General features: G+C 40.4%; 1 protein-coding gene across 2 annotated transcripts in view; it reads left to right on the top strand.

The window, feature by feature from the left end:
- The window catches only part of Cmya5 (cardiomyopathy associated 5), a 91,005-nt gene that overhangs the window by 39,704 nt on the left and 25,761 nt on the right, over window positions 1–25,540 (top strand). For both annotated transcript variants that reach the window (XM_090331122.1, XM_090331121.1), the window contains 5 exons: window positions 2,171–11,861; window positions 15,020–15,115; window positions 16,348–16,581; window positions 18,163–18,185; window positions 21,530–21,642. In XM_090331122.1, coding sequence (XP_090187248.1) covers window positions 2,171–11,861; window positions 15,020–15,115; window positions 16,348–16,581; window positions 18,163–18,185; window positions 21,530–21,642 — 10,157 coding nt within the window. The remainder of the gene's footprint in view (window positions 1–2,170; window positions 11,862–15,019; window positions 15,116–16,347; window positions 16,582–18,162; window positions 18,186–21,529; window positions 21,643–25,540) is intronic.

Genomic DNA, 25,540 nt, shown 5'->3' with positions numbered 1-25,540 from the left:
ATTGTCTATTGATGAAATTAAGTGATGCAAAGAATGCAAGATCTGTGAGGTTGCTGTAGTGTAATATGGCATTATGGTTTTACAATAAACATTTTTCTTTGTAATTCTGGGATCTGCACCAAAGGCAGCTCATATACTAGGCAAATGCTCTACCAGTGAGGTCTATTTCCAGCCCCTATAGTAAACTTTTTAAAAGTGCAGTGTATGCCAAAACAATGATAACAAACAATTAGCTTACACATACATGTTTTATTCTCATTATCTATTGTTACATAGTGTCCATTACTATATGTACTATTCTTTTTTATTGTCTGGGTAATGTATAGAGGGGTTACAGTTACATTCACCAGGTAATAGGTGCATTACTTCTCACACATTGATACCCCTTCTCATGTTTTTGTTCCCATTTTCCTCCCCCCATCCCCTACCAATCATTTCGTGTCCTTCCCTTTCCTATTTCAAATAAACATATATATATATATGTAACAAAGTAACAGGTAACAAAGTCAGATACATAGCAATATGAGATTAACCAAAGGGCAAAAAAAGAGAAGAGAAATAACAGAAGAGAAATAACATAGTACATTAAGAATGTATATACTATTCTTAGTACAACTTCTTGTATAGTAAGTTTGTTTCTTACAAGCATCACTGAGAATACCAGTGGTATCATCATGGACACTTAGTCACTAGGTAGTAGAGGTTTTCAGTTCCATTGTAATGTCTTGAGACCATGGTGGTTTATGAAGTCCATTGTTGATCAATATGTTGTTATGCAGTACATGATTATAATTAAAATTGAAAATATAGAAGGGGAATGAGAAGGGGAAGTACTCCAAAATAAAGTCAGTTAGGGCTCAGAGTGCTAAGAAGTTTGAATTCATCCTTCCTGTGCTGTGAAATAGAACTCAAAATCTGTACATGCCAGTTAAGTGCTCTAACAGTGGTTTAAATCTCCACCCCTTTGAGCTTTTTTTCTCTTATTATGCAGTAGTTATGAAAAGTTTTCTGAGAGGGTGTGTGTGTGTGTGTGTGTGTGTGTGTGTGTGTGTGTCTTGGGCTTGGGTTCAGGGCCTGAACTATGACCTTGGGATTTCTTTTTTTTTTTTTTTTGCCAGTCCTGGGCTTGAGCTCAGGGCCTGAGCACTGTCCTTGGACTTTCTCAAGGCTAGAGCTCTACCACTTGAGCCTCAGCACCACTTCCGGCTTTTTTCTATGTATGTGGTACCGAGGAATCGAACCCAGGTCCTCATGCATGCTAGGCAAGCACCTTAACCACTAGGCCAAACTCCCGGCCCCTGACCTTGGGATTTCTTAAGGAGAGAGCTCTAGCACTTGAGCCACAGCATCACTTCTGGCTTTTTCTATGTTTCTACCGAGGAATCGAATCCAGGTCTTCGGGCATGCCAGGCAAGCACTCTACTATTAGGCCAAACTCCCAGTCAATTTCCTGAAAGTTTTTTTTTGGCCAGTCCTGGGCTTGACTTTAGGGCCTGAGCACTGTCCTTGGGATTTCTCAAGGCTAGAGCTCTACCACTTGAGCCTCAGCACCACTTCTGGCTTTTTTCTTTTTTCCACATATGTGGTACTGAGGAATAGAACCTGGGTAGAACCTGGGTCTTTGTGCATGCTAGGCAAGCACTCTACCACTAGGCCAAACTCCCAGCCCCAGTTTCCTGAGATTTTTGAGTAAGGAGTACCACAACGAAAATGTTATCTAGGCTAGACAGATAGATAGGAAAGGGTGAGGGTTGGCGAGAAAGAGGCAGATGTGATTCCAGCTGCGCCGTTGGGAGGCGTGTGGTAGTAATCTAGGAGTGAAGTTATGTTTGGAGGTGGCAGTGGTAACAAAGAGGGCACAGCTGCAAGAGGCATGACAAAAGTCCTGGTGACTGAGTAGCAGTGACCTGTGAGTCCCAAGGTGGTGGGAAGGTGGTGTAGAGAGCGGGCAGTGCTGAATTAAACTTTGGCTCCCTTTGAGTGTGAGGCCTCAGATGAGTTATTATATTTGAAATCCTGACTTCAATTTTCAACTTTAGTTTACATCTCTTCTTTATGAAGACAGATGGCAACATTGATCATCTTTATATTTTAATTGCACATGAATCCTTTGTTAAAGTATATTTATTTTAATAATTAATATGAGTATTGATGGTGTTATTCACTATAGGTTATCAGACCAGGATGGAGAGGGCAAGACCAAGGAGGAGTGTATCATCTCTGACCCCTCCTTCTCCATGGTGATGGTTCAATGGGAAGACAGTGGAATCACCTGGGAGACCAACTCAAGTAGATCTTCTACTCCTTGGGCCTCAGAAGAAAGTCAGACTTCCGGTGTGTGTAGTCTGGAAGGGTCAACTTTGAATTCTCCTCCAGGAAATATTTCCTTCATTGTGGATGAAGTTAAGAAGACTCGGAAGAGAAATCATAAGTCAAAACATGGTTCACCATCATTGCGTCGGAAAGGCAGTAAAAAACGAAATTCTTTGGAATCCCAAGATCTTCCAGCTCACAAAAAAGACAATCCTTTAATTTCAGAAAGCCAAGCACTAACCACAGAGAAAGAGAAGTCATCCACTGGCATTTATGATAAAATAAGAAAAAAGAAGACCACCTCAAATACTCCTCCTATTACTGGAGCAATATACAAAGAACACAAGCCATTAGTGTTAAGGCCTGTCTACATCGGAACAGTGCAATATAAAATCAAGATGTTTAATTCAGTAAAAGAAGAACTAATTCCTCTACAATTTTATGGAACATTGCCAAAGGGTTATGTAATTAAAGAGATACATTATAGGAAAGGAAAAGATGCATCCATTAGTCTAGAGCCAGATTTGAACAATCGTGATTTTAGTATTTCGAAAAGAGGCAACTCAGTAGCCCAAAGCATAGAAGAGGATAAAGGGAAAGAGCTTGCTCCACCCTGGAGAGGTGCCCTCTCCAAGGGAACCAAGTCATTCACTTCATTATTCAGTCATGAGGAGCAGAAGAAATCTTACGTTGATTCACCGCTAATCGCCAAACCAAGTACCAAGTACACAGATTCTTCCCATGCAAGGAATGATACTACAGAACAAGGAAAACTCAGACCTCCACAGTCAGGACCACAAGAGTCGGAGGATGAGACAGAAACTCACGAAAAAGAGCCCTCCTCTCTTTCACCTGCCACTGCATTCCTGGAAACAGCAAAGGAAGAATTGAAGCCGGATTCACAAGATTTTGAATCATCAAAGATTGACTCTTCTATCTCTCCACCTTTCACTGATGAAGGAAAGAAGGAAGATGAATTTTCTGCTGACCATTCTGTGGCACTGGAAGCAGAGGAGGATTCTCTGGGGACACCAGGCCTGGTAACATCTACCCAGGAAGTGTTGGGGCCAGGTGAAGAGGAACTGGAGCTGACCTCGCTAGATAGTGCAGAAGCAGTCTCTGAACACTTGACTCCTCATCCCAGTGCTCAAGGAGAGAAGGAGGAACATGTGCCTGAGCCATTCATCTCTCCAACATTGCAAGAACCAGGGAAAGAGGAAGTAGATAAGTCTTTACCAGCAGCTGCTACTACTGAACTTGAAGACTCTGATTTAGCAGAAGAGATCATAGAACTTGATTCCCCAGAAAGTCCATTGCTTTTGGAGAAGCCATTCCCATCACATTTGTCTCCTGAAGTGGTGGAGTATGAAGAAGAGAAGCTCCCTCTAGCTTTAGAGACAACATCCCCACCTGAACAGGTCGCTTTGTCTGAGGAAGAAGGAGAGGAAAATGAGTCTGTTTCTACCGATTCTGCTTTTGCCTCTGAGTATTCAGTTCCACAAGACTTGAACCGTGAACAAGAGAAGCAGGAAGTTGAGGCAGTTTCTCCATCCACTGCAAAAGCAGTTTTGTTGGGAGAAGAGCATGAGGACTTGGAGTCTTATTCTCCGGCTTTGGCCCCCGTGTCTGAACGCTCTCTGTCACCACCGACCACCGAGACAATCTCTGAATGCCAGTCCCCATTGTTTTCATCAGTGACACCAGAGGTCCTATCAGGAGATGAAGCCTCTGAGAGTGGGCCTGACACACCAGACTCCATATCTGCTTCTGAGTATTCACTTCCATCCCCTGCAACCCAAAACTCACTGAAGAAAACAACTGATCATAAGGCCATATTAAAACCCCCAGGTTTTGAGCCCATCATTCTGTCAGGAGGAGAGAAGGAAGATACGCTTCCATATCCCCCCACTGTGACCTCTACTTCTGAGCGTTCTCTGTCACCACCCACAGCGGAGACAACTTATACCAGCCAGTCACCACTGCCTGCTGCTGCTATGTCAGAACAAGCAGTCTTACCTGATGAAGAGCACCTAGGGAGTGAGCATTGCACAGCAGATTTAAAACTGACCTCCAAATCTATGCACTCACCAAAAGTCACACAGGAACCCCAACAGAAGATAATGGATGAGGTGCCCCAAGTAGGCCAAAAAGGCATTTCTGAGCACATAGATTTGTCTGAAGAAGAAAAGGAAGAAGGCCTGTATTTTCCACATATATCATCTGCCTCTCAATCCACTTTCTCACCACTCATGCCTGAGATGACTTCTGAATGCCAGGCCTCACCACCTTCAGCCACTCCTTCTGAGGATGCAGCCTTATCAGAAGAGATAATAGAAACAGAACGTTTTTCACCTTCTTCCATTTCCACTTCTGATTTCTCAGTACCCCCTTACACAACACCAGAACCCCAGGAGGAAGAAATTACTCAGAGATTCCCTCTACATCTAAAAAGTGTCCCTTCCCCTACGAATCTATCAGATCAACAACAAGAAGACATTGGCCCCTTTTCTCCAGATTCTGCATTTGCATCAGAATTCTCATTTTCACCCTATGCCACTCAGGAAACAGAGAAAAGGGAACTTGAATGTGATTCACCAGTATGTTTAACATCACCATCAGAACAAACTGTTTTGTCAGATGAAGACACTGAAGAAGCTGAACTGTTTTCTCCAGATTCAGCATCACAAGTTTCAATCCCACCCTATAGAATTCCAGACACAGAGAAAAATGAAATTGAGCCAGATCCACTATTAACTGTAGGGTCTGCTTCAGGGTATTCCTACTTTCCAGAAGCAGAGCAGGAAGAGATGGGATCAACAGCTGCTACACCAGTCCCTGAGCACATATCTGAACCTTTCTATGTCACGTCTGAGCCTGAAGACTCAAGCCTGCTGCCTGCAGTAAATACAGTTGATCAAGCAGAAGGCAAGTCAGATGCTCGAACAACGTCCACATCTGTATCTGAATATCTCATTTTGGCACAGCAGCAGAAAACTCAGTCATCTGAACCTGAAGACATGGTTCTACCATCTTTGACTGGGGGATCAGAGAAGGGAGAAATGAAGGTCAGTTCATCAGCAGCCACAATACCTTTCTTTTCACCTGAGCAACCATCTATGGCAAAGGGCCAAACTAAACTTATTTCACCCATGTCTCAGTTTTCAGTTTCACCCGATTCAGTCCATGCAAAGGAAGCACAGGAGCCTGAAGCATTACTCATTCTAAAAGCTGAAGAGGAACAGATGGCTTTGCCAAAAATCAGAGAGGAAGAAACCATTTCCAGTTCTCAAACAGCTACAGCACATGGGTCACAGGATCAAAAACCAGGATCTCAGCCTCCAAATATCCCAGAATCTGGGATGAAATATTCTGCTTTGCCTGACTTGGTAGAGAAGCCAACACAGGATGTCAAACCTAGTATAGCACCAACTGTGACTTCTGAACTAGAACACAGAAGGTTGTCAAAGAATGAGCCTGAAGTAGCAAAACCATCCTCACCTCCAAAGGAAGCATCTATTTCTGGACCTGAAATTTTCCCTGGAGTGAAAATGGAAGTGAAACTTGATTCCGAAATATCGGGAGAGTTTCACTCAGCCTCAGCAGAAACAGGAAAGGGATTTGAACATGTTCCACCTGCACCAACCCTTTCAGCTTTGCCAGAAGACATTAAGGAAAGAGCTGAACCCAGCCTCTCAACAACCACGGTACCTGCAACTAAGCTTGATTCAAGCATAACCAACACAGCAAGGGAAAATATCCTGACAGATTCATCTCTTGCTACCCCTGTAGAACATGCAGGTTTAGCAAAAGTAGGAACAGATGAAGGGAGCGGCTTGCCACCAACCATAACATTGATAGATGAGCATTCTATTCTAAAAGAAGAAAAAATAATGAAAAGTGCTTCTTTTGTTGACACTTCTTTACCCAAAGATTCAACTTGGTCAGAATCAGAGAAAGAAATTAAATTTGATTCAACTCCAAATAGATCTTCTGTAACAGAGACCTCTATTTTGTCAAAAGTAGAAACAGAAGAAATTAAACCAGAGATGCTAGTATCTAACGTGTCATCCTCTCAGCATGGGGATGTATCTGAAAAATCAAGAATGGAAGACAAACAAGGTCTCTCATTGTCTGTAGGCCTCACCACTGAACATTTGGATTCATCACAGCAAAAGAACTTGGTGCCTTCCTCAGAGGCATCAAAGCCAAAACCTTCTCTTTCACTTGACTTAGATGGTGAGATAAAGAAAGAAGAAACCAGACTTTCTTTAGCACAAAATGTGTCACCTGTACCTAAACATGTAATTCCAAAAAGCAAAAATGAGGAGACAACTATTTCTTCTCCAAAGTTTGAAAATGTAGTGTCAGAAGATTTAGCACCAACATTGCTGACTCTTGGAGATGACAAAAACAAACAGGGAGATGAAGAATCTTCTTTGACGCAGGAAGATCTCTTGTCAGGAAAAGAAAGACTCTCTATGGCAGAGCTTCCTAGAGAGCATGAGAAGAAAGATAAGCCACCCCACTTAGCAGAACTACCAAATGTTAGGTCAGAATTGCCTGATAGTTTAAGTAGGCAAAGTGGGTCCATAGGTATAGAAGCACTAAAATCTCTTGTAACTGAAACTGGAGATTCTGTTTTAGATGAGAGCCTAACTGAACTTAGTTACAGTGGAGAAGGAAATGAAGGAAACATGGAACTTCACGAGTCTGCTACAAAACCAGCAAGAATTGTTTCCTCTGACCTTCTTATGGAACAAAAGAAGCCCGAAAAAGCACTTCATTCAGATCAAGCTGTTAAATTGCCCAATGTGAGCAGCTCTCATACAGATCAGCCAGATCTGGGTGCCAAACAATTTTTATTTATGAAAGAGAATTTTCCCATGGAACAATCAAAATCATTTATTTCCATTGAGCCTGCAGATGTGAAAGAAGCCACCATAAAAGAGTCTTTTCTTTTTCCAAAGGATGATAACAGGATGCTGGAAAAGCCAGATAATTTGGCTGGTCAACATGAAGGAGGAAGAAGAGAGTCTGAGCAGCTGGCTTCCTCTGGCAGCAATGCTCCGATGACAGAGCAGCCCAAGGCTGCTGCATCCAATGAGGATCAGACATGTGAAATCACAAAGCAAGCTCTGCCACATTCTGCTGAATTACAAGAATCAGTATCTGCTCTCAGTACCCCCAATAGTGATGGTTTTGTTTTAGCAACTAAAACTTACTTTTCTGAAGAAGCGTATTTGGCTCCAGTACCAAGTAGAGAGAAAAATGTAGCAGAGGAGAAACAGATCCATTCTCTCACGGGGAAGGAAAGCTTGATATTGGAGAAAGTAAACAGTGACTTTTCCAAGCCTTCCAAAGAAGAAAACCATGAAAAAATCAAACTACATCCTGAACAAACACTCCAGAAAGTAGTGACTGGCCCATCAATGGAAGAAGTAGAACCAGGCACTGGCCTCTCTCTGGTGAAAGCAGTCCATTCCCTGGCAGAAGGCAATGAAAATGAAGCCCACAGGAGCACATCTCCTCTACCCAGAGAGAAGTCACTTGCAGAATCAAAAATGGTTCAGTCAAAGGTTGTAGATAATATGAACGAGGGAAGGAAACTGGCTCCTGAAATACCCGCACGAAGAAAAGCCACCCCCTTGATCCAAGCAAATGAGGAATCTCAACCCCCAGAGACACCTGAGGTGACACAAAAGCTTCCCCCAAAGCCTAAAGTGGTTGAGCAAAGATTCCCTGAGGAAAAGGGCAAGAAAGGAATTTCATCTTTCACCTCCTGGATGTCTAGTTTATTCTTTGGATCAAGCACTTCAGAAGACAAAGTTGTTGAAAAAGATTTAGAAACACAGCCAAGTCCCTCAGTAGATAAAACAGTAGTGACCACAGTAGAGCCTGAGTGTGCAAGTCCTCCTGTTGCTGGTACAAGTGGGAAAACAGCTGATATTTCAGTACCAGGGGCAAAACTTAAAATTGATGAAGAATACAGAGATACTGCAGTTAAGTCTGAAGAAGGTCAAGACCTTAAAGAAAACTTTCTATCTTTATCAAATATGGAAGCTTTGAAACAGCCCCAATCCAATGTTGAGTTTTATAGTAAAGATGATGAGAAGAAAGAAATCTTAGACTATTCAGAGAAAGTGGACATAGAGGTAGTTATGTCTGATGTTGAGGAAAATCTTGGAATTCGACCTTATTCCCCTATGGGTGAGAAATCAGTTATGGGAGAAACAAAAAATGTGCCTGTTACTGAGAGTAAAAGCCACCAGAAGCCAGCAAGCATTCCTTCATCTTCATGGAATGTTGGTATTCTTAAGGAAGAGCCAGTTGGTGATCAAAAAGAAAAATCATATATTTCCTTTGATGTGGTAGATAAGACACCACAACAGCACAAAGAAACTCCATCTAACTTGGCTGGTAAAAATACAATGATGGAATCAGAGAAGTTAGAACAAATAATTTTGTCAGTACAAGAATCAAAAGACAGCTTAGTTGATCTTGGCGAGAACAGGTTAGAGAAGGAAATACCCAAATCTACTTTGAGGCATTCTGAAGAGAAGAAGGATATCATGGAGCCTCTATGGTCTGCCTTGACAGAAAAGAAGGAGATCGTAGAGAAACAAGAAGTGATGGTTTCCTCTGAGCATAGAGCAAATAAAGGAATAGAGGAATTGCAAATGATACCTGACTTTAGACCTATTCAACTAGAGGAATCAAGTACAGCTGTGAGGCTGGAGCACATCTATTCAAAAGAACACAAGGGAAAGTCTGATATTATTATTGGTTCTGAGGAGGAAAGAGAAGAAAAAGACATGCAGGGACAGGTGTTTTCAGAAGGAAAGAAGCAGGAAAGTCAACCAGATTCTTTGAGTATAGCCAGATCTGTGCTCAAAGAACCACCTGTCTCCTTAGGTAATTCTTTAGATGAACTTCAACCACTTTCATCTATTAAAATACCACCAATCACTGAAAAACCAGAAAGCATGCTCTCAGAGGCTCACCCAGAAACCAGAGAAATAAAGACAGTTGAAACTCAACCTCATCCATCAGAAGAAAGTAAAGCTTTGATGGAGAAAACCAAGGTCTTTTGCCCTGTGGTTCCTCATCGTGATGAAATAGATAACCACTCAGTACCTCAGAAAGGCCACGTGGTATTAGAAAAGTCAAGTAGGGAAAAAGTCATGCCAAGTCTCAAAGAGGAAAAATTCACCATATCAGAGGTATTCAATGATGGTTCAGTAGCTATCACAAATGAAAGCATAAAGCAAGGTCCTCCACCTGCAGGATCTGAAATGACTCTAGATCTTCCTTCTGATGAAACAAAGAAATTAGAAACGCCACCATATTTGCTGTCACTGGGAAAGTCACAACCTTTTGTTTCAGAAATGTCTCCAGAAATTAGTACAGTGAAGAAACAAGAAGTTCCATGGTCAGAATTAACTCCAGATAGGCCTACTGTCCATACTATGCAAATATTTAAAGACCATCCATCTGAGATTCCTAAACAGTCCATTCTTGTTTCAAAGCACCATTTCGAAATGGGAGGAGATGCCCACATAAGTGAACTGCATTCTTCAGCAACAAGCAATTACGCTCAATTTATAAATAATGCATCAGCAATCACTGTAGATGAAATGACTTCTACCAAGGGAATGTCCAAGAAGCCTGAAGGCATATATGCAAAAGAGGAAGAATTTACAGCAACTAGTAAGCCAGCTGGACTTTCAGAAGATCAGAAGAGTGCCTTCAGTATCATTTCTGAAGGTTGTGAGATACTGAATATTCATGCTCCTGACTTTATTCCTTCAGTGGATCAGGAAGAAAGTGAACAAATGCCAGATAAATTAGAATATTTGCCAGAGAAAGGCTCATTTAAAACAATATCCCTCCATGAGGAGAGTGAGGCAGTTGTTCCCGATGAAACACTAAAGGGTAACTTCAATGATTCTGATAGAAAAGTAATGCCATTGATGGAAAGTGAACAGAAGGAAACTCGTGAAACAAAAGAGGATTGGGCTACCAATCCACAGACAGGTGATTTAATTTTTACTCAGCAGACAATTCCCAGTGAAGAAGATTATTTTGAAAAATATACTTTGATTGATTATAACATCTCTCCAGATCCAGAAAAACAGAAAACTCCATGGAAATTAACAACTGAAGAACTCCCAAAGACAACAAGAGAAGAAACTTTCCCAGAAAGTTCACAGCATGATGCCCCAGAACATGAATATGACTTGGTGAAATCAGATGAAAGCTTTTATGGATTAGAAAAGGATCACAAAAAATTAGCTCACCCAGAGACACAAAAGTCTTTGGTTATCCAAGAATTGGCTGATGGCACTGTTTCAAAGGGCATGAACAGAGATGTGGCCTCTAGGTCACCTGGGATGCCTTTATTTGATGTAGAAGAAGGAGTTTTGTCAAGATCTCACATATTTCCTACCACTGTCCAAACTGTGGAAGAGCCACCTGCACTGGCATTTTTACATAAGGATCTGTATGAAGAGGCAGCTGGGCAGGAGAGGAGAGAAGGTGCAACAGCTTCTGAATGTGACAGTGTGAATTCTGAGACATCACTTCTGAGCAGACATCCTGACACTGACGATGGCACAGGAATGTATTTTGAGAAGTATACACTCAGGGATGACAGTCTTCTTGACACATCTGTTACTCAAAAGGACCAAGGCAAAGGTCTAGAAGAAAAACCAGTTGTTAAGGATGACTCATACCAACTGATAGCTGCAGAAGGAGAAATTTGGGGGAAGCCTGGAACTATTTGGGAAAAGAGTCTGGAGGAAGAATCAAAGGCTATTTATAGAGAACAAGAACCAGGAGGTGGTACGGTAACGCTTGACGACGTGGCAACACAGAGGAACGCGCCTATAGCCGAGGAAGTCAGAGTGGTTACTCAAAAAATGAGTTATGCAGTTCCATTCCAAGACACCCATCAAGTTCTAGAGAGTGCAGAGGAACCAAATAGTCAGGACAATGAGGTAGGAAATGCCAGTCTAGAGGTCAATTTGAATGTCCCAGTTCAAGAATCTTTCCCAGAGGAAGAATTTGCTTGTGGTGCAACCTATATTCAGGAAACACCACAAGAAGGGACTAGAATACTGGCCCCAGCTGAGCCACGGGAAGAGAGACTCCGCAATAGCCCTGTACAGGATGAATATGAATTTGTTGAGTCTGTGAATTATGAAGTAGTCAGTCAAAACATTTTAGCAGAAGAACTACGTTCAGAATCCACATCTGAAGATGTGTTATCCCAAGAAAAGGAGTCATTTGAACACCTCAAGAAACACGAATTTACAAGAGAGGCAGAACGAGCTGTGTCTGCTGAACAGGAAGAGTTGGGTGGAAAGAGGACAGAAGAACCTTTAGCATCAGCGTTAGTGGCTGAGAAGGCACAGAAGGAACCAAAAAGGTCCCAGGTTGAAGTATATTGTTATACCTGCAAAACCCTAATTTCTGCAATGGACAAGGCATTTGACACCCACAAAGACCACGAGATTTCACAGCTTGACACAGCAATAAGTGCTGTTAAGGTAAATCCATTTTAAAGCAAATAATATGTTTACTTTTATATTTTCTCAATTAAACAAGTGACTGATATTTATTTAGTACATTCATCTTTAAGCAAAGTAGTCAGAAGGATAACTGAGAAGGCTTATCTAAGAATTTAGTTAAGATTGGTTTGACAGAGTGGGCACCACTGGCTCATATTTGTAATCCTCGTTACTCAGGAAGCTGAGATCCGAGGATTGTGATCTGAAGCCAGTCTAGTAAGGAAGGTCTGGAAAACTCTACATGTCTGAAAACACCAAAAAAGCAGGAAGTAGAGTTGTGTCTTGAGTGGTAGAGCCCTACCTTGAATGGAAGAGCTCAGCGACAGAGCTTAGACTCTGAGTTCAAGTCCCAGGACTGGCACATAAAAAAAAAAAGATCAGTTTGACAAGTATTTGTTGTATATATACTATGTGCCAGGCATTTTTCTAAATCCTAGGGATAGCAAGAAATAACAGGATCATTACCTATGAGGGGCTTGTCATTGTAAAGGTATGATCTTTTTTACATTTTCAAAAATGACAAATAAGCTGGATGTCTGTGGGTCACACTTGCAATCGTAGCTATTCTGGAAGCTGAGTAGTCCATTTCATAGTGATACTTACTTGTTAAGGAACAAGTTACCAGATACTGTCAGAAGAAAGAAGCAGATATTTCAGATTTCTTAATTATATTTTGTTCATCTTTGAGTTTTGGGAACTAAAAATTAATTTTCTAAATATTGTTAATTGACAATTTTCAAATGTAGAGATGTTACCTGCTTAAAGACCTTTGAGTGTTTTCCCTCTCCTTGAGCTTCTCTAAAGAAGGCATATGAAGAGAAATTACAAACTAGTTGGCTAAAGCCAGAGAAAATTGCTTCATTATGTTATATCAACCATGAAGAATATCAGTTGGTTGATAACTTTTTGAAAATAAAATTCAATTTGAAAAAAAGTTTGTTGAGAATTCTCTAGCATTTTATAGATGGATTTTTATATTTCTATAAGCACTCATTGCTGCATATACTTTTGTTCATCATTCATTCTCTTCTTTCACTCTTCTTTCTTTCTGTTTATGGACCTGTTCTACAAACAGAAGGATTTTCATCATTAGAATTGAGAGGAAAAATTTAGAAAAAATAATGATGGTCTCATAGGACCCCCAAATCAATATCGGGTTGTGTGTATGGGATACAATGTTCTGAGAAACCAACTTTTTGGAGGGAAAAAGTGGAATAGAAGTAGGAACACTGAGGAAGCTGTCTCTGAAAACATGGCTGACCCTTAAGTGAGTCAGGAGACTATTCTAGAGATAGAGAAGACCATTGGAAAGATGGAGTCCAAAGAAAGATTGCAGCCTGTTGATGGGAGCCTAGGGGCTGGGAGGCACTGGAGGTATGTGCCGTAGAGGGAAGGACAGGGAAGATTCTGAAGAGAGGCCTCATCAATGTAGTGTCTTCACCGTTCTATGGGGATAGTCAGGTGGCTGAAGCTCTGTTAATCTGCTTTGTTATTTCATTTAGCAAGGTAGAGTTCTGCAAGTTTTGTAAGTACAGCTAAAATATACCCCCCCCATACTCATACTCATACTTTCTTCGTTGTTGTTCGTTGTGGGGCTTGACCTCAGGGCCTGGGCACTGTCCTTGAGTTCTTTTATTCAAGACTAGTGCTCTACCACTTTGAGCCACAGCACCACATCCAATTTTTGAGTGGTTAATTGGAGAAAAGAGTCTCACGAGGACTTCTGCCCAGGCTGGCTTTGAACTCCAATAATCAGCTCTTGGTCTCATGAGTAGGTAGGATTTCAGGTGTGAGCCACTGGCTCCCTGTCATATATATATATGTATGTATATATATATATATATGTGTATGTATATATATATTTTTTGCCAGTCCTGGGCTTGAGCCTGAGCACTGTTCTTGGGCTTTTCTCAAGGCTAGCACTCTGCCACTTGAGCCACAGCACCACTTCCAGCCTTTTTCTATGTATGTGGTACCGAGGACTCGAACCTGGGTCTTCATGCATGCTAGGCAGGCACTCTACAACTAGGCCAAACTCCTGGCCCTATTTTTTAATCTTGTTGTCAACTTTTGTGAATTTAAAGTCTTGAGAAGGTCGCCATAACTTGGGACTTTTTAATAGTTGGTCCTGTGGTGTGGTAGGTTTCTGCTGGTGGCATGGTACTCGCCCCAGCCCTTCATGCACACAAGATGTACAGATGTGAGGAAACCGCTCAGGCATATTGAAGCACTTTAGCAAAAAGGCTGTTGTAAAAATCGAGGCCTAAATAGTATGACACTAAATGTAAGGACCTCCAGGATGAGGAAACAAAAGCCATATAATGAGTGACTGTTGTCCTTAATGTACTATGTTATCTCTCGTCTCTTTTGCCATCCCTTTGTTATCTCCTATTGTTACAATATTTCACCTTGTTATCTGATATATTTTATATGTGGTTAATTGGTTATTTGAAATTGGATAGGGAAGGGAGGAAATCAAGATAAGTGGGAGGAGGGTGGGAGGGAAATGGGGACCATGTCATGAGAAAGGATATCAATGTTTGTGAAGTTATGCACCTTCTATCTGGTGAATATAATGTAACCCTTCTATTAATCACAATAAAAAATTATAAAAAAATTTGAGGCCTAAGGAGAAAGCTTTTACACCCAAAGTTCATTAAAATAAGTATGCTTCAAGTTCTCCATCTTAGCTTTCTCACATAAGAAATTTAAAGTAGGGGCCGGGAGTTTGGCCTAGTGGTTAAAGTGCTTGCCTAGCATGCATGAAGACCTGGGTTTGATTCCTCAGTACCACATACATAGAAAAAACCAGAAGTGGTGCTGAGGCTCAAGTGGTAGAGCTCTAGCCTTGAGAAAGTCCAAGGACAGTGCTCAGGCCCTGAGCTCAAGCCCAGGACTGGCAAAAAAAAAAGAAATTTAAAGTAATTTTCAGTAGTTGCGCACCTCCTGTTTATCATATAACATTTCCTATAGTCAGTCTAGATGAAGCATCAAAAATAACTAAAGGATTGTCTTGTTAGTGAATATGGTATAGTATAGAATTATCTACCCAGTACCTTAAATTTATAGAGAACAAGTGCATTCTAGTCCTTGAAGTTCTTTTTCCAAGTATCTTTAAAAAATTTTCTTTTCTTCAGGTTCAATTAGCAGAATTTCTTGAAAATTTACAAGAAAAGTCCTTGAGGATTGAAGCCTTTGTTAGTGAGATAGAATCCTTTTTTAATACCATTGAGGTAAGTTCACAAAATCCCTTTTATTCTTTCCTGGTTTGTTCACAGTATTTATCACTAAGTGATTCAGGGCTAAAAAGATCTGAACTGGTGTGTGTGTGTGTGTGTGTGTGTGTGTGTGTGTGTGTGTGTGTGTGTGTGTGTGTGTATCTATGTATGTATGTATGTGTTTTCTGCCACCACTGTATATGTGGTTTTGTTTCTTCAAAAGAAAACTCTTGGAGTCTTCCCTCTGTGATCAGTGAGATTATTTCCTGCCCAAGGATCAAGGATTTGTCCTTGAACGTACATATTTACTGGGAACTTATCAAAATAAGGCAAATACTTTACCTACTTTACCCAAATGAATCCATATTATTAGCATTTGAATTGGTGTTGCTCTTGAATCCATTTCATATACAAGAATCTGAAATTTAGAGTTAAATACATTATTGAACTCACTGGGATAACCCTGAAGAACTATTCCAAGTTACTGTCCATTCTTTGGTGCCCAAGGTCAGCAAGTGCCTCTCAGTACCACTGTAGTGGATGAGACTTTGTCTCCTGGAAGATAGTTCCTGATCCTCCACAGTGAAGGGAGTGGGTAGAAATGCTTCATCCTGGTATAGAGATGGCCTTGACACCCCCACTTATCAACCAGGAGTGGTAGAGAGCTCCAGGCCACAGCTGAGCGGCTGCACAACCCCACACTCCAGTTGTAGGTCTATGAGCTAATGATTTTTTATTGTCTCCTCCTCCAAGTGTCCCGTTTAGACAGGATAGTCAGCTGGGTTTATCCGGATGGGTGATTAAGTTTCTCTTTGGCGGAGGCTTCCCTGTCCCCTCGCTGGAGAACATTTTAGTTGATGCTGGAAATAAAACAAACTGCTCTCTACTATCTGATGGCTGGGATCTTCCCTCTCTGCACATTTATTTATTTATTTATTTATTTATTTATTTTTGTGGTGTTGAAGATGATATCCTTGGCATTGTGAATGCTAGACAAAACATTCTGCACTAAGCCATGTATGCAGCCCCCACAACTGTCTTGGTGATCCTCTTACAGTGCATTGTTTTGCAAAGTTAATTAAGGCAAAGGAGTTGGTAAGTTAGAAATTTAGATCATATACTCAAAATTTGATTCTTTCATTAGGATATCAGAGGTCATGCCTCCTTTAAAAGGAAGAAAAAAGTTGGGAAGAGTCACATCTGTACTTCTTGTGTCATTCTGAAGTGTCTTTGTTCCCATGCTCTAGGAAAACTGTAGCAAAAATGAGAAAAGGCTAGAAGAACAGAATGAGGAAATGATGAAGAAAGTTTTGGCACAGTACGATGAGAAAGCCCAGAGCTTTGAGGAAGTGAAGAAGAAGAAGATGGAGTTCCTGCATGATCAGATGGTCCGCTTTCTGCAGAGCATGGACACCGCCAAGGACACCTTAGAGACCATTGTGAGAGAAGCAGAAGAGCTTGATGAGACTGTCTTCCTGACTGTAAGCAAAAGGGAAACGGGCCTCCATACCCAGAACTCACTCTGGCACCAGCCTTCTTTTAAAACTTCATCTTTCAATGTTTCTTAAAATCACTTGTAGGTCAGGTGGAGCGGTTCCCACCTGCCATCCCAGCCCTTGGGGCCGGAGGGATTTGAGTTTGAGCTTAGAGTGAGTAGTAAGTTCTGGTCTACAGGGAAATCCTGTGTCAAACACACACACAGACACACATCAAAATTAACTTAACAGTCTGTAGAAAAGGCCTCCAAAACCTGAAAGCCAGAATTTCCAGATCTAACTGAAAGGCCATAGATTCAGGCTAGCGCATGAGTCTTCTGTCACCCTGGATTGGTCACCTTGGAAAAAGCCTTGAAACCTTATTCATGCTGTGTCTTCCTTCTCAGTGTCAACCCTGTCTGCTGGGGTTTGGCATCCTCTTGGTGGCTCTGAAGCCTGTCCTCTCCACTGTCTAATTGGAGGTGGCCTTTCACAGTGACTGTTCCTTATATTCCATGCCAAGTGGCAGAGAATAACATTTTGGTACACTTTTAGGTGAAAAAGGATGTTATAAATTGCAGTATCTCAGGAATTCAATAATGTTTTCATAAGTGGTCCTTAATTCAGATGAGAACTGGTGGAAAGGGGATTGTCAGTCTGCACCCAGAGGCAGCTCTTGCTTCTGCAGCATTCACAATGCTGTTCTTCTACAGGGCCAAGGGCATACCAGGAATAGTGAAGGCCCATTGTCAAACAGGACGAAGGGCTGCTGCGGCCAATGAGCAGGGAGCTCTATTTGTAGGTCCTCATCGCCATAACCATCTAATGAAGTCTGGAAATAGAACAACGCAAAATGGGTATTGTCTCTGTAGCAACCCTAGCCAGGGCAAATTTGGGTCAAATGGACCAGGTCATCCCTAAAGGATAGTTAGAGTCATTGGGTTTTTTTCTATTTAGTCAAGACAAAGCTCTGGTATTTTTAAGTTGAGTGCCTCTTAGGAAGCATAGCATTATTAAAATGCTTTATGTGTGTACTGGAAACCTTTTCTTTGAGAAAAAAATATTTTCTTCTTTGTAGGAAATAAGTTGGGAGAAAAAACATTTTTTCCTGCTTATAAGAAAGATCTATATCTCTTCTAAAAATTAGAAAATACAGGAAAGCATAAAGAAGGTATCACTCACATAATTGCTGGTTATCCTTTTTTGATATATATCCCACATTGAGAAAATTTATGTTATTTATGCTTGCTTCAGAGAATTCTCTTCTGGAAGCCAAACCATTAGTTAACAAATGGAGAGAGGCAGAATATGAATCCCATTGGCTGCCTTGTTCATAAAAAGAGAACAGAGACAAAGTTCAGATTAACCCCCCCACACACATACCCCCCCATTCATGTCCACACCGGGCCTTCCAACCCTCTGAGCATACTCATTCCTCTGTTTTCTAGACTAAAGCCTCAAGGAAAAGCAGCCATAGGGAAGCTAAGGGATCATGTGTAATCTTAATGCTCACTTCACTTATTTTGCTTTTTGTTGCTAATTAGTTTTTTTCTCTCTCTTCTTTCTTTTTCTGTCTTCCATCATAAGTCATTTGAGGAAATCAATGAAAGGTATATAAACCATAATGAGTGGGAATTGCATGCCTGGATGCTTTATTTTTAATATTTTGATGCTTTATAGAAAAGGAGCTGCCAATTAAAAAATACATTTAGTGAGCTGTTGGATTTTCACTTGGAGACGCAGTGCTTTTAAAACCTAAATGATAGCTTTGAAAGAAAATTGCATGTGCTTTAGTTAAATAACAATTATCATAATGTAGATTTTCAACTGCTTTCTTGAGACAGAATCTTTATTTTCAACTCAGTGTGGGCCATCTTTCCTGTCAGTTGTATACAAAAATTTTTATAGATAGTTAGACTTAATTGGTTAAATATGAGAGTTTAAAAGAATCCTTCATGTCTGCCTCGAGCAATTTTATGTATTATGCAATCCTAATGACATGCTCCCTCATTTCCTCTTCACGAGATAGTCATATATTTATCTTCTCTCTCTGTCCACTAACCTAAATGAATCTTACTCTTGGTTTTGTTTTGTTGATGCTTTAAACGATCCATCTAAGAGATTCTTTACCTTTTGAAAGGCAAAACAATAAGAAATTAGAAAATGTTGTCTATAAAATTATATACTATCAGATTTAGGTTTACCTTTTGGAGCAAAATACTAAGATCTGAACCCTATTACCCTTTGCCTAATTGCAAGTCCTGAGGAGTTTCCTACTGGGTAAACTTAATTGTTTTTTAAACTATTTTAACATAACATTTTTATTTTTTAGATTTTATTTATTTTTAGTATTTTTATTATTGTTAAATACTTGTACCAAGGAGTTTTGATTAAACATGTCCTCCATGAGTACATTGCCTCTTGATTAGTGGTCACCTCTTCCATTGCTGCCTCTCAGTCCTGACCACTGTCTCTACATAGACTCTCAAGTTTAACTTAAGAAAAAAAAGGCTGGGAGTTTAGCCTAGTGGTAGAGTGCTTGCCTAGCATTCATAAAGACCTGGGTTTGATTCCTCAGTACCACATACATAGAAAAAAGCCAGAAGTGGTGCTGTGGCTCAAGTGGTAGAACTCTAGCCTTGAGAAAGCCTGAGAGCCTAAGAACAGTGCCCAAGCCCTGAGTTCAAGGCCCAGGACTGGCAAAAAAAAAAAAAGAATTTTTTTTTTGGGGGTGCCAGTACTAGAGCTTAAACTCCTGAGTTGCCCTGAGGGAATAAAAGTATTACCTGAGTTGCTACCTTTTCCCATGGCTGGTACCATTTAAACCATGCTTCCAGTTCTGGCTGTTTGTTGTCTGGTTAGTTGGAAATAAAAATCTCTTAGATTTGTTTGCCTGGGCTGCCTTCCAATTAGTATCCTCAAATAGATAAAGTAAAACCAGAAATTTGTATCTGTGATATATTAGGACATAGGAGAATGGATATGGATAGGAAACCTGTTCTTTTTTTCTTAACTGATGCTGTACAGATGAATCCCATTCCATTCACCAGATTATTGCTAATAAGTTTTACAAGAATAATTTACACATTACTATCTGTATTAAGCAATAAGGGTTTTAGAATGGTGACTCATGAATAGAATTACCTGAGGGGCTTAAAACATCTTATCTCCTGAGATTCTCATTAATTGATCCAAAGTGTGGCCTGGGTATTTTTTATTTTTTGTAATTCCTGGGGCTTGAACTCAGGGCCTGAGCACTGTGCTTGCACTTTCTTAAGGCTAGCACTCTACCACTTGAGCCATAGTACCACTTCTGGCTTTTTTTTCTGTGTATGGGGTACCCAGGAATCAAACCCAGGGCTTTGTGCATGCTAGGCAAGCACTCTACCACTAGGCCATGTTCCTTGTCAGGCCTGGGCATTTTTATAGCTTCCTAGGTGATTTTAATGTGCAATGTTGAGAACCTCTGACTTATTATTCTGTTCTTGGTCTCAGTGGCTCCCCAAACTGACTCTATTTAATCACTTATAATTTATGTAACCCAAAATTCTGAAGTCCTATACCAAATCCAGGGTGGACTGTACATTAGCACTTGCTGTTATGAGCCACCTCAGGCTGGACATTCACACCCTGACCTGCTCTGTTTGTTTTATTAAAAATACAAACATTTGTGTTTATATTGATAAGCAAATGGTTGCTTATTAAATACAATGCCCTGGGTTCCATCCTTACGTAGTATCTGTATCTGTATTTGTGATATTTGTATCTCCCTCTCTCTCTCATTTAAATTAAAATTTGATTTTATAGTGCCATTTCATATGCAATGGACAATATATGAATATTAGACTATTCATATTTTATTCAGTTGTGGAAGATACAATCAGTAAGAAAAATTTGTAGATGAGACTGTGAGCGCTTTAATTAAAAACAACGTAGCATACTTTTACTTTTAAAAAACATTAGAATATCACTAATGCGAACTGAAAGCTATTTGGTTTTGTGCTGACCCTTGTTCATTTTGTGTGATTTTAACTAATTTTTACTTCATTGTCTAACTGGCAACAAATTAATCTTTACTAAAGTTACATATTACCTAAAGAGAATGTATTTCAGATAATTCTTATTTTTCTGAAGTGGAACTGACAAGAAAATGTTGGGATTTAGTAGAGAGATATAAACAATTAAAAATCCTGAAAAGGGGCCTGGGAGTTTGGCCTAGTGGTAGAGTACTTGCCTAGCATGCACAAAGACCCAGGTTCAATTTCTCAGTACCACATACATAGAAAAAGCCAGAAATGGCGGTGTTGCTCAAGTGGTAGAGCTCTAGCCTTGAGAAAGGCCAAGGACAGTGCTCAGGCCCTGAGTTCAAGCCCAGGACTGGCAAAAAAAAAATCCTGTTACACACACACACACACACACACACACACACCTAACAACTTTCCTGTTCTCAGATAACTTCTGTCTCTAGGTATAATGTTCCTTTTAGAAGAATGATGAGTATCTACTTTTTTCCCACCATGCCACTTTTCTTCATTTTATATTGTGTCAAGAAGGACAGCACTTGCATATTAAATTATTTTTCTCAACATTTCCATGCTTAAATTAAGAAATGCTGTCAAATATATTTAGACTCAATATTTGCATATCTCATTTTGTTTTGGAAATGCTATTCTGCTAAGGAGATGCAATTATTTCTCTAGTTTTGCTCTTTTCTCTAATACTAACAGAAAGAAGAATCACCACCATTGTAGGCACTATTTGCTGAAAGATGTCTGTTTCCCCTCTCACATGCTGGTGTTAAAAATGGACAACAAGTCAGGCCATAATGGAATATAGTGGGGCTTTGCTTCATAAAACCACCACCAGGCCCAGCTTCCTGTTGAGCAGTTGTTGATTCTGTTCTGCATGTTGTTTAGTACTTTCCTAACTTACACGGAGGTCTGTTCCCCGGCAGGCTGCTTTCTGCGATGGACAGAACAGCTTCTTTGGAGAACATGCCTGCTGCTTTTTCTCTTTTTGAACATTATGATGACAACTCAGCGAGAAGTGACCAAAAACAAGTAGCTGGTAACCATTTTTGATATATTAATTCTTTGATAGAATTTGGCAGCTCTTACTTGTTTATTTTGAAACATATCTATATCTGGAAACAGAAGTGTTGGTTGCAGATTTTAAAGCAAGACTCCAAAATAAAGCAGGTGACCAGCATTCCATTTCAGTGATAAACTGTGTTTCTATTTGAAGCTTTATGACTGTATTGGGGTAAAAAAAAAGGCAGAAAGAAGTAGCCAAGGGATCCTAAAACTTCTTTTTAGTTTGTTTTCTTTTAAAAATAGGACATTGTTTCCATATCCTGGAGGTTCTTTCATTTAGCCTCATCCTATATGACCTTATGTATCTAGGTTTTGCGTAATCATGTGCTGGTTGTTCTTAATGTACTATGTTATTTCTCTTCTCCTTTGTTGCCCTTTGGTTAATCTCATATTGTTATTGTATCTGATTTTGTTACCTGGCATATTGTATATACCTTTATTTGTTTATTTGAAATAGGAAAGGGAAGGGAGGAAAACAAGATGATTGGGAGGGTTTGGGGGAGGGAAATGGGGACAAAAACTTGAGAAGGGATATCAATGTGTGAGAAGTAGTGCACCTACTACCTGGTGAATGTAACTGTAACCCCTGTATACATTTACAATAAAAAATGAATCACACACACACAAAATTACAGTTTGAGGCCAAATTGGGGCAAAATGTTTGTGAGTCCACCATCTAAGACAAATCCACATGAAACTGTGAAAGGACGAGTAAAGAGCAACATTTCCAATCAATGAAATAGTAATGTATCCTGATATGTTCTTCAACCTAGTGAATATTCTCATTGTTATGATAATAAGGACAGGACACCACGAAGTTCATTAAATGAACAAGCTGTAGACCACGCACAGGTTAGGTAAATGCATGGGAACCCAGAGAACATCTTCCATGAGCAGGATCAAAGGCAAATGGAAGACTGGCAACTTGTAAATTCAGGGGACCTTTGTAGGGGGAATGGATAATGAGAATATTCCAAATGTGATTATGACAAAGGTAATATATATATATATTCATATATGTTGTGAAATAAATACAGAGGAAAGCCCCCCCCAAAATAGGACATTGTCTGGGTACTAGAGGCTCACACATAATCCTAGCTACTCAGGAGGCTGAGATATTGAAATCTAGGTTTGAAACCTTGGCAGGAAAGTTGTGAATCTCTTAACTCCAATTAACCACCAAAAAGCTAGAGTAGAACTGTGGTTCAAGTGTAGAGTGCTGGCCTTAAGCAAAACAGTTTGTGGATAGCACCCAGGCTTTGGGTTCAAGCCCCCAGGCCTGGCACAAAAAGAAAAAGTTATTTATGTAGAATCATGCATCTCTGTATCTTTCCCTCCCTCCCTCCCTCCCTCCTTCCCTCTCTGCCTGCCTGCCTGCCTGCCTGCCTGCCTGCCTGCCTGCCTTCCTTCCTTCCTTCCTTCCTTCCTTCCTTCCTTCCTTCCTTCCTTCCTTCCTTCCTTCCTTCCTTTCTCTCTCCCTTCCTTCCTCCCTTTCCTTCCTTCCTTCACTGGTCCCTCTCACTTTCTGTCTGTCAGTCATTCTAATAATTATTTAATTTGTACCACCAGCCAGACAGATAGGGAAGCAAAAAGAAATCAAATATATGTATTGTAACAATTTTCCTTTGATTGCTTTTTCCTTCTTCAGTTCAATTCTTTTTCTTCTCAAAACAAAACAGATTAGTTTTGAGAACTAACAGCTCAGCATCATGGTCTGTATCCAGGAGCCTCCTACTCAGCTGTCAGAAGCATCCTGCTGGTCTTCAAAATATTTTTTATTGTTCTATTTTAACAAATAAGACAATGGAACTTATTTAGCTTCCTCAGAGCTTTGCATTTCATGGTATCATGTTTCACTTATTGTGCAATGTGCTTAAATATCCTCTTTAAGAGAGGTTCGTGTCAGGTGCCTATAATTTTAGCTACTCAGGAGGCTGAGATCTGAGGATTGTGGTTCAAAGCCAGCCTGATCAGGAAACTGATCAGTCTCCTGATTGGAGACTCTGATCTCCAATTAATCACTGGAAAACTAGAAGTGGTGCTGTGGCTCAAAGTGGTAGAGTGCTAACCTTGAGCAAAAAAGCTCATGGCCAGTGCCCATTCCTAGAGTTTAAGCCTGGCTTAACATGTATCCTTTAAGATGGCAGTTGTATTTAAAACTCATTCTTATGGAAAGAGTTTTAGTTTCATGACTATTAAGAGGTTACTGTGTCTTAAAAACAGAACCTCACCCCTCAATATAAACCCACAAAGCTCCAAACAAAACTTTTTAATTTTGCTGACTTTTCTCTATCTTCTTTCCTTTTAAGATACTATAGTTTGAATCTAGATCTCCTTCCTGTTTGCTAAGTGAACATACTACCACTTGAACCACATCCATAGCCCCCAATAATTTTTATATAATAACAAATTCATTCATTTAAAAATAGGAGGTTTAAACTAGGGCAGTAATTTCAGATGAAGAAATCTTGATTAATAAAGCAGATCATTTGTATTCTTTTTTTGCCAGTCCTGGGGTTTGAACTTAGGGTCTGACACTGTCCTTGGACTTTCTCAAGGCTAGAGCTCTACCACTTGAGCCACAGTACCACTTTCAGCTTTTTCTATGTATGTGGTACTGAGGAATCTACCCAGGTCTTTGAGCAGGCGAGGCAAGCACTCTACCACTAGGCCAAACTCCCGGCCCCATTTTTGCTTTTAAGAAGTCAAAGAGTTAAATTGTCATGAAATGTTAAGGATAAAGCTTGGAAAGTACACATACAGTACTAGAGGCCCAAGCTGTCTTTTTTGGGGGTGTGGTAGGGGGAGACTCATGGGAATGGTAAATGTACTGTGTGGGGCTGTTGCACAGATACAAAGCCCTGATTTGTTACCTGAAAAGTGGGTCTGATGACTCTATGCCAGAACTAAGCAGAAAGACACAGAATGGATATGAATTTTCCCATGACAAACAGCAGCATCTGCCACTTATTTTGTATCTTTTGAAGGCCTGGCTCTGTGGAGATGGTTATTCAGATCTAATCTTTGAACTCACATTAGGCCTAGGAGGTATATTTTATTGTTAAGAAAAGAGGGGAATTGCTCAGGACTAAATGGTAGGGGATACGTGTGTGAAAGGTTAGGTTGCTTCAAAGTCTTTGTACATTTCAATTCACATACACTCAACCAATTGTGGGTCTGGAATACCCACATCTAGATCCATGACCACATTAACAAGTAAATAGGACTTGAAACACGCAAGCACACATACATATGCATACATGCAAGAGCACAGAAATGGCGGGGCAAAGGGAAACTAGCACAGCAGTGCTACTAGACACTATGTTGGAAATGATTTATACAACTTCTTGGGGAAGGAGGTTGAGAGGGACAAAACTGGAAGAAAAATGAGGGAAGAGGTACCACTGTTCAAAAAGAAATGTACTAATTGCCTGACTTACGTAACGGTGACCTTCTGTATATCATCTATATAAAAGAAAGAAATCTACATGAAGTATATAGGCCACCCCCCCAAAAAACCAAACCAAAACAAAACAACAGGAACTTATGATGGCTGTGCTTGCTTAACTCTGGCTCCTAAGTAATGAAAAAAAGTAATAAAATGTACATGTGATGTTCCTGAGTTTGAACTCCGGGTGTGGGTGCTGTCCCTGAACTTTTTTGCTCAAGGCTAGTGTTCTACCATGTGAGCCACAGCTCCACATCTGGCATTTCGTGGTGATTAACTGGAGATAAGAGGTCACAGAGCCCGGAGTTTGGCCTAGTGGTAGAGTGTTTGCCTAGCATGCACGAAGACCTGGGTTTGATTCCTCGTTACCACATACATAGAAAAAAGTCGGAAGTGGTGCTGAGGCTCAAGTGGTAGAGCTCTA

This window comes from Megascapheus bottae, chromosome 4 (genome assembly GCF_031878675.1).
Source record: "Megascapheus bottae isolate mThoBot1 chromosome 4, mThoBot2.hap1, whole genome shotgun sequence".
Taxonomy (NCBI): domain Eukaryota; kingdom Metazoa; phylum Chordata; class Mammalia; order Rodentia; family Geomyidae; genus Megascapheus; species Megascapheus bottae.
This window is presented reverse-complemented; position numbering and strand designations above follow the sequence as displayed.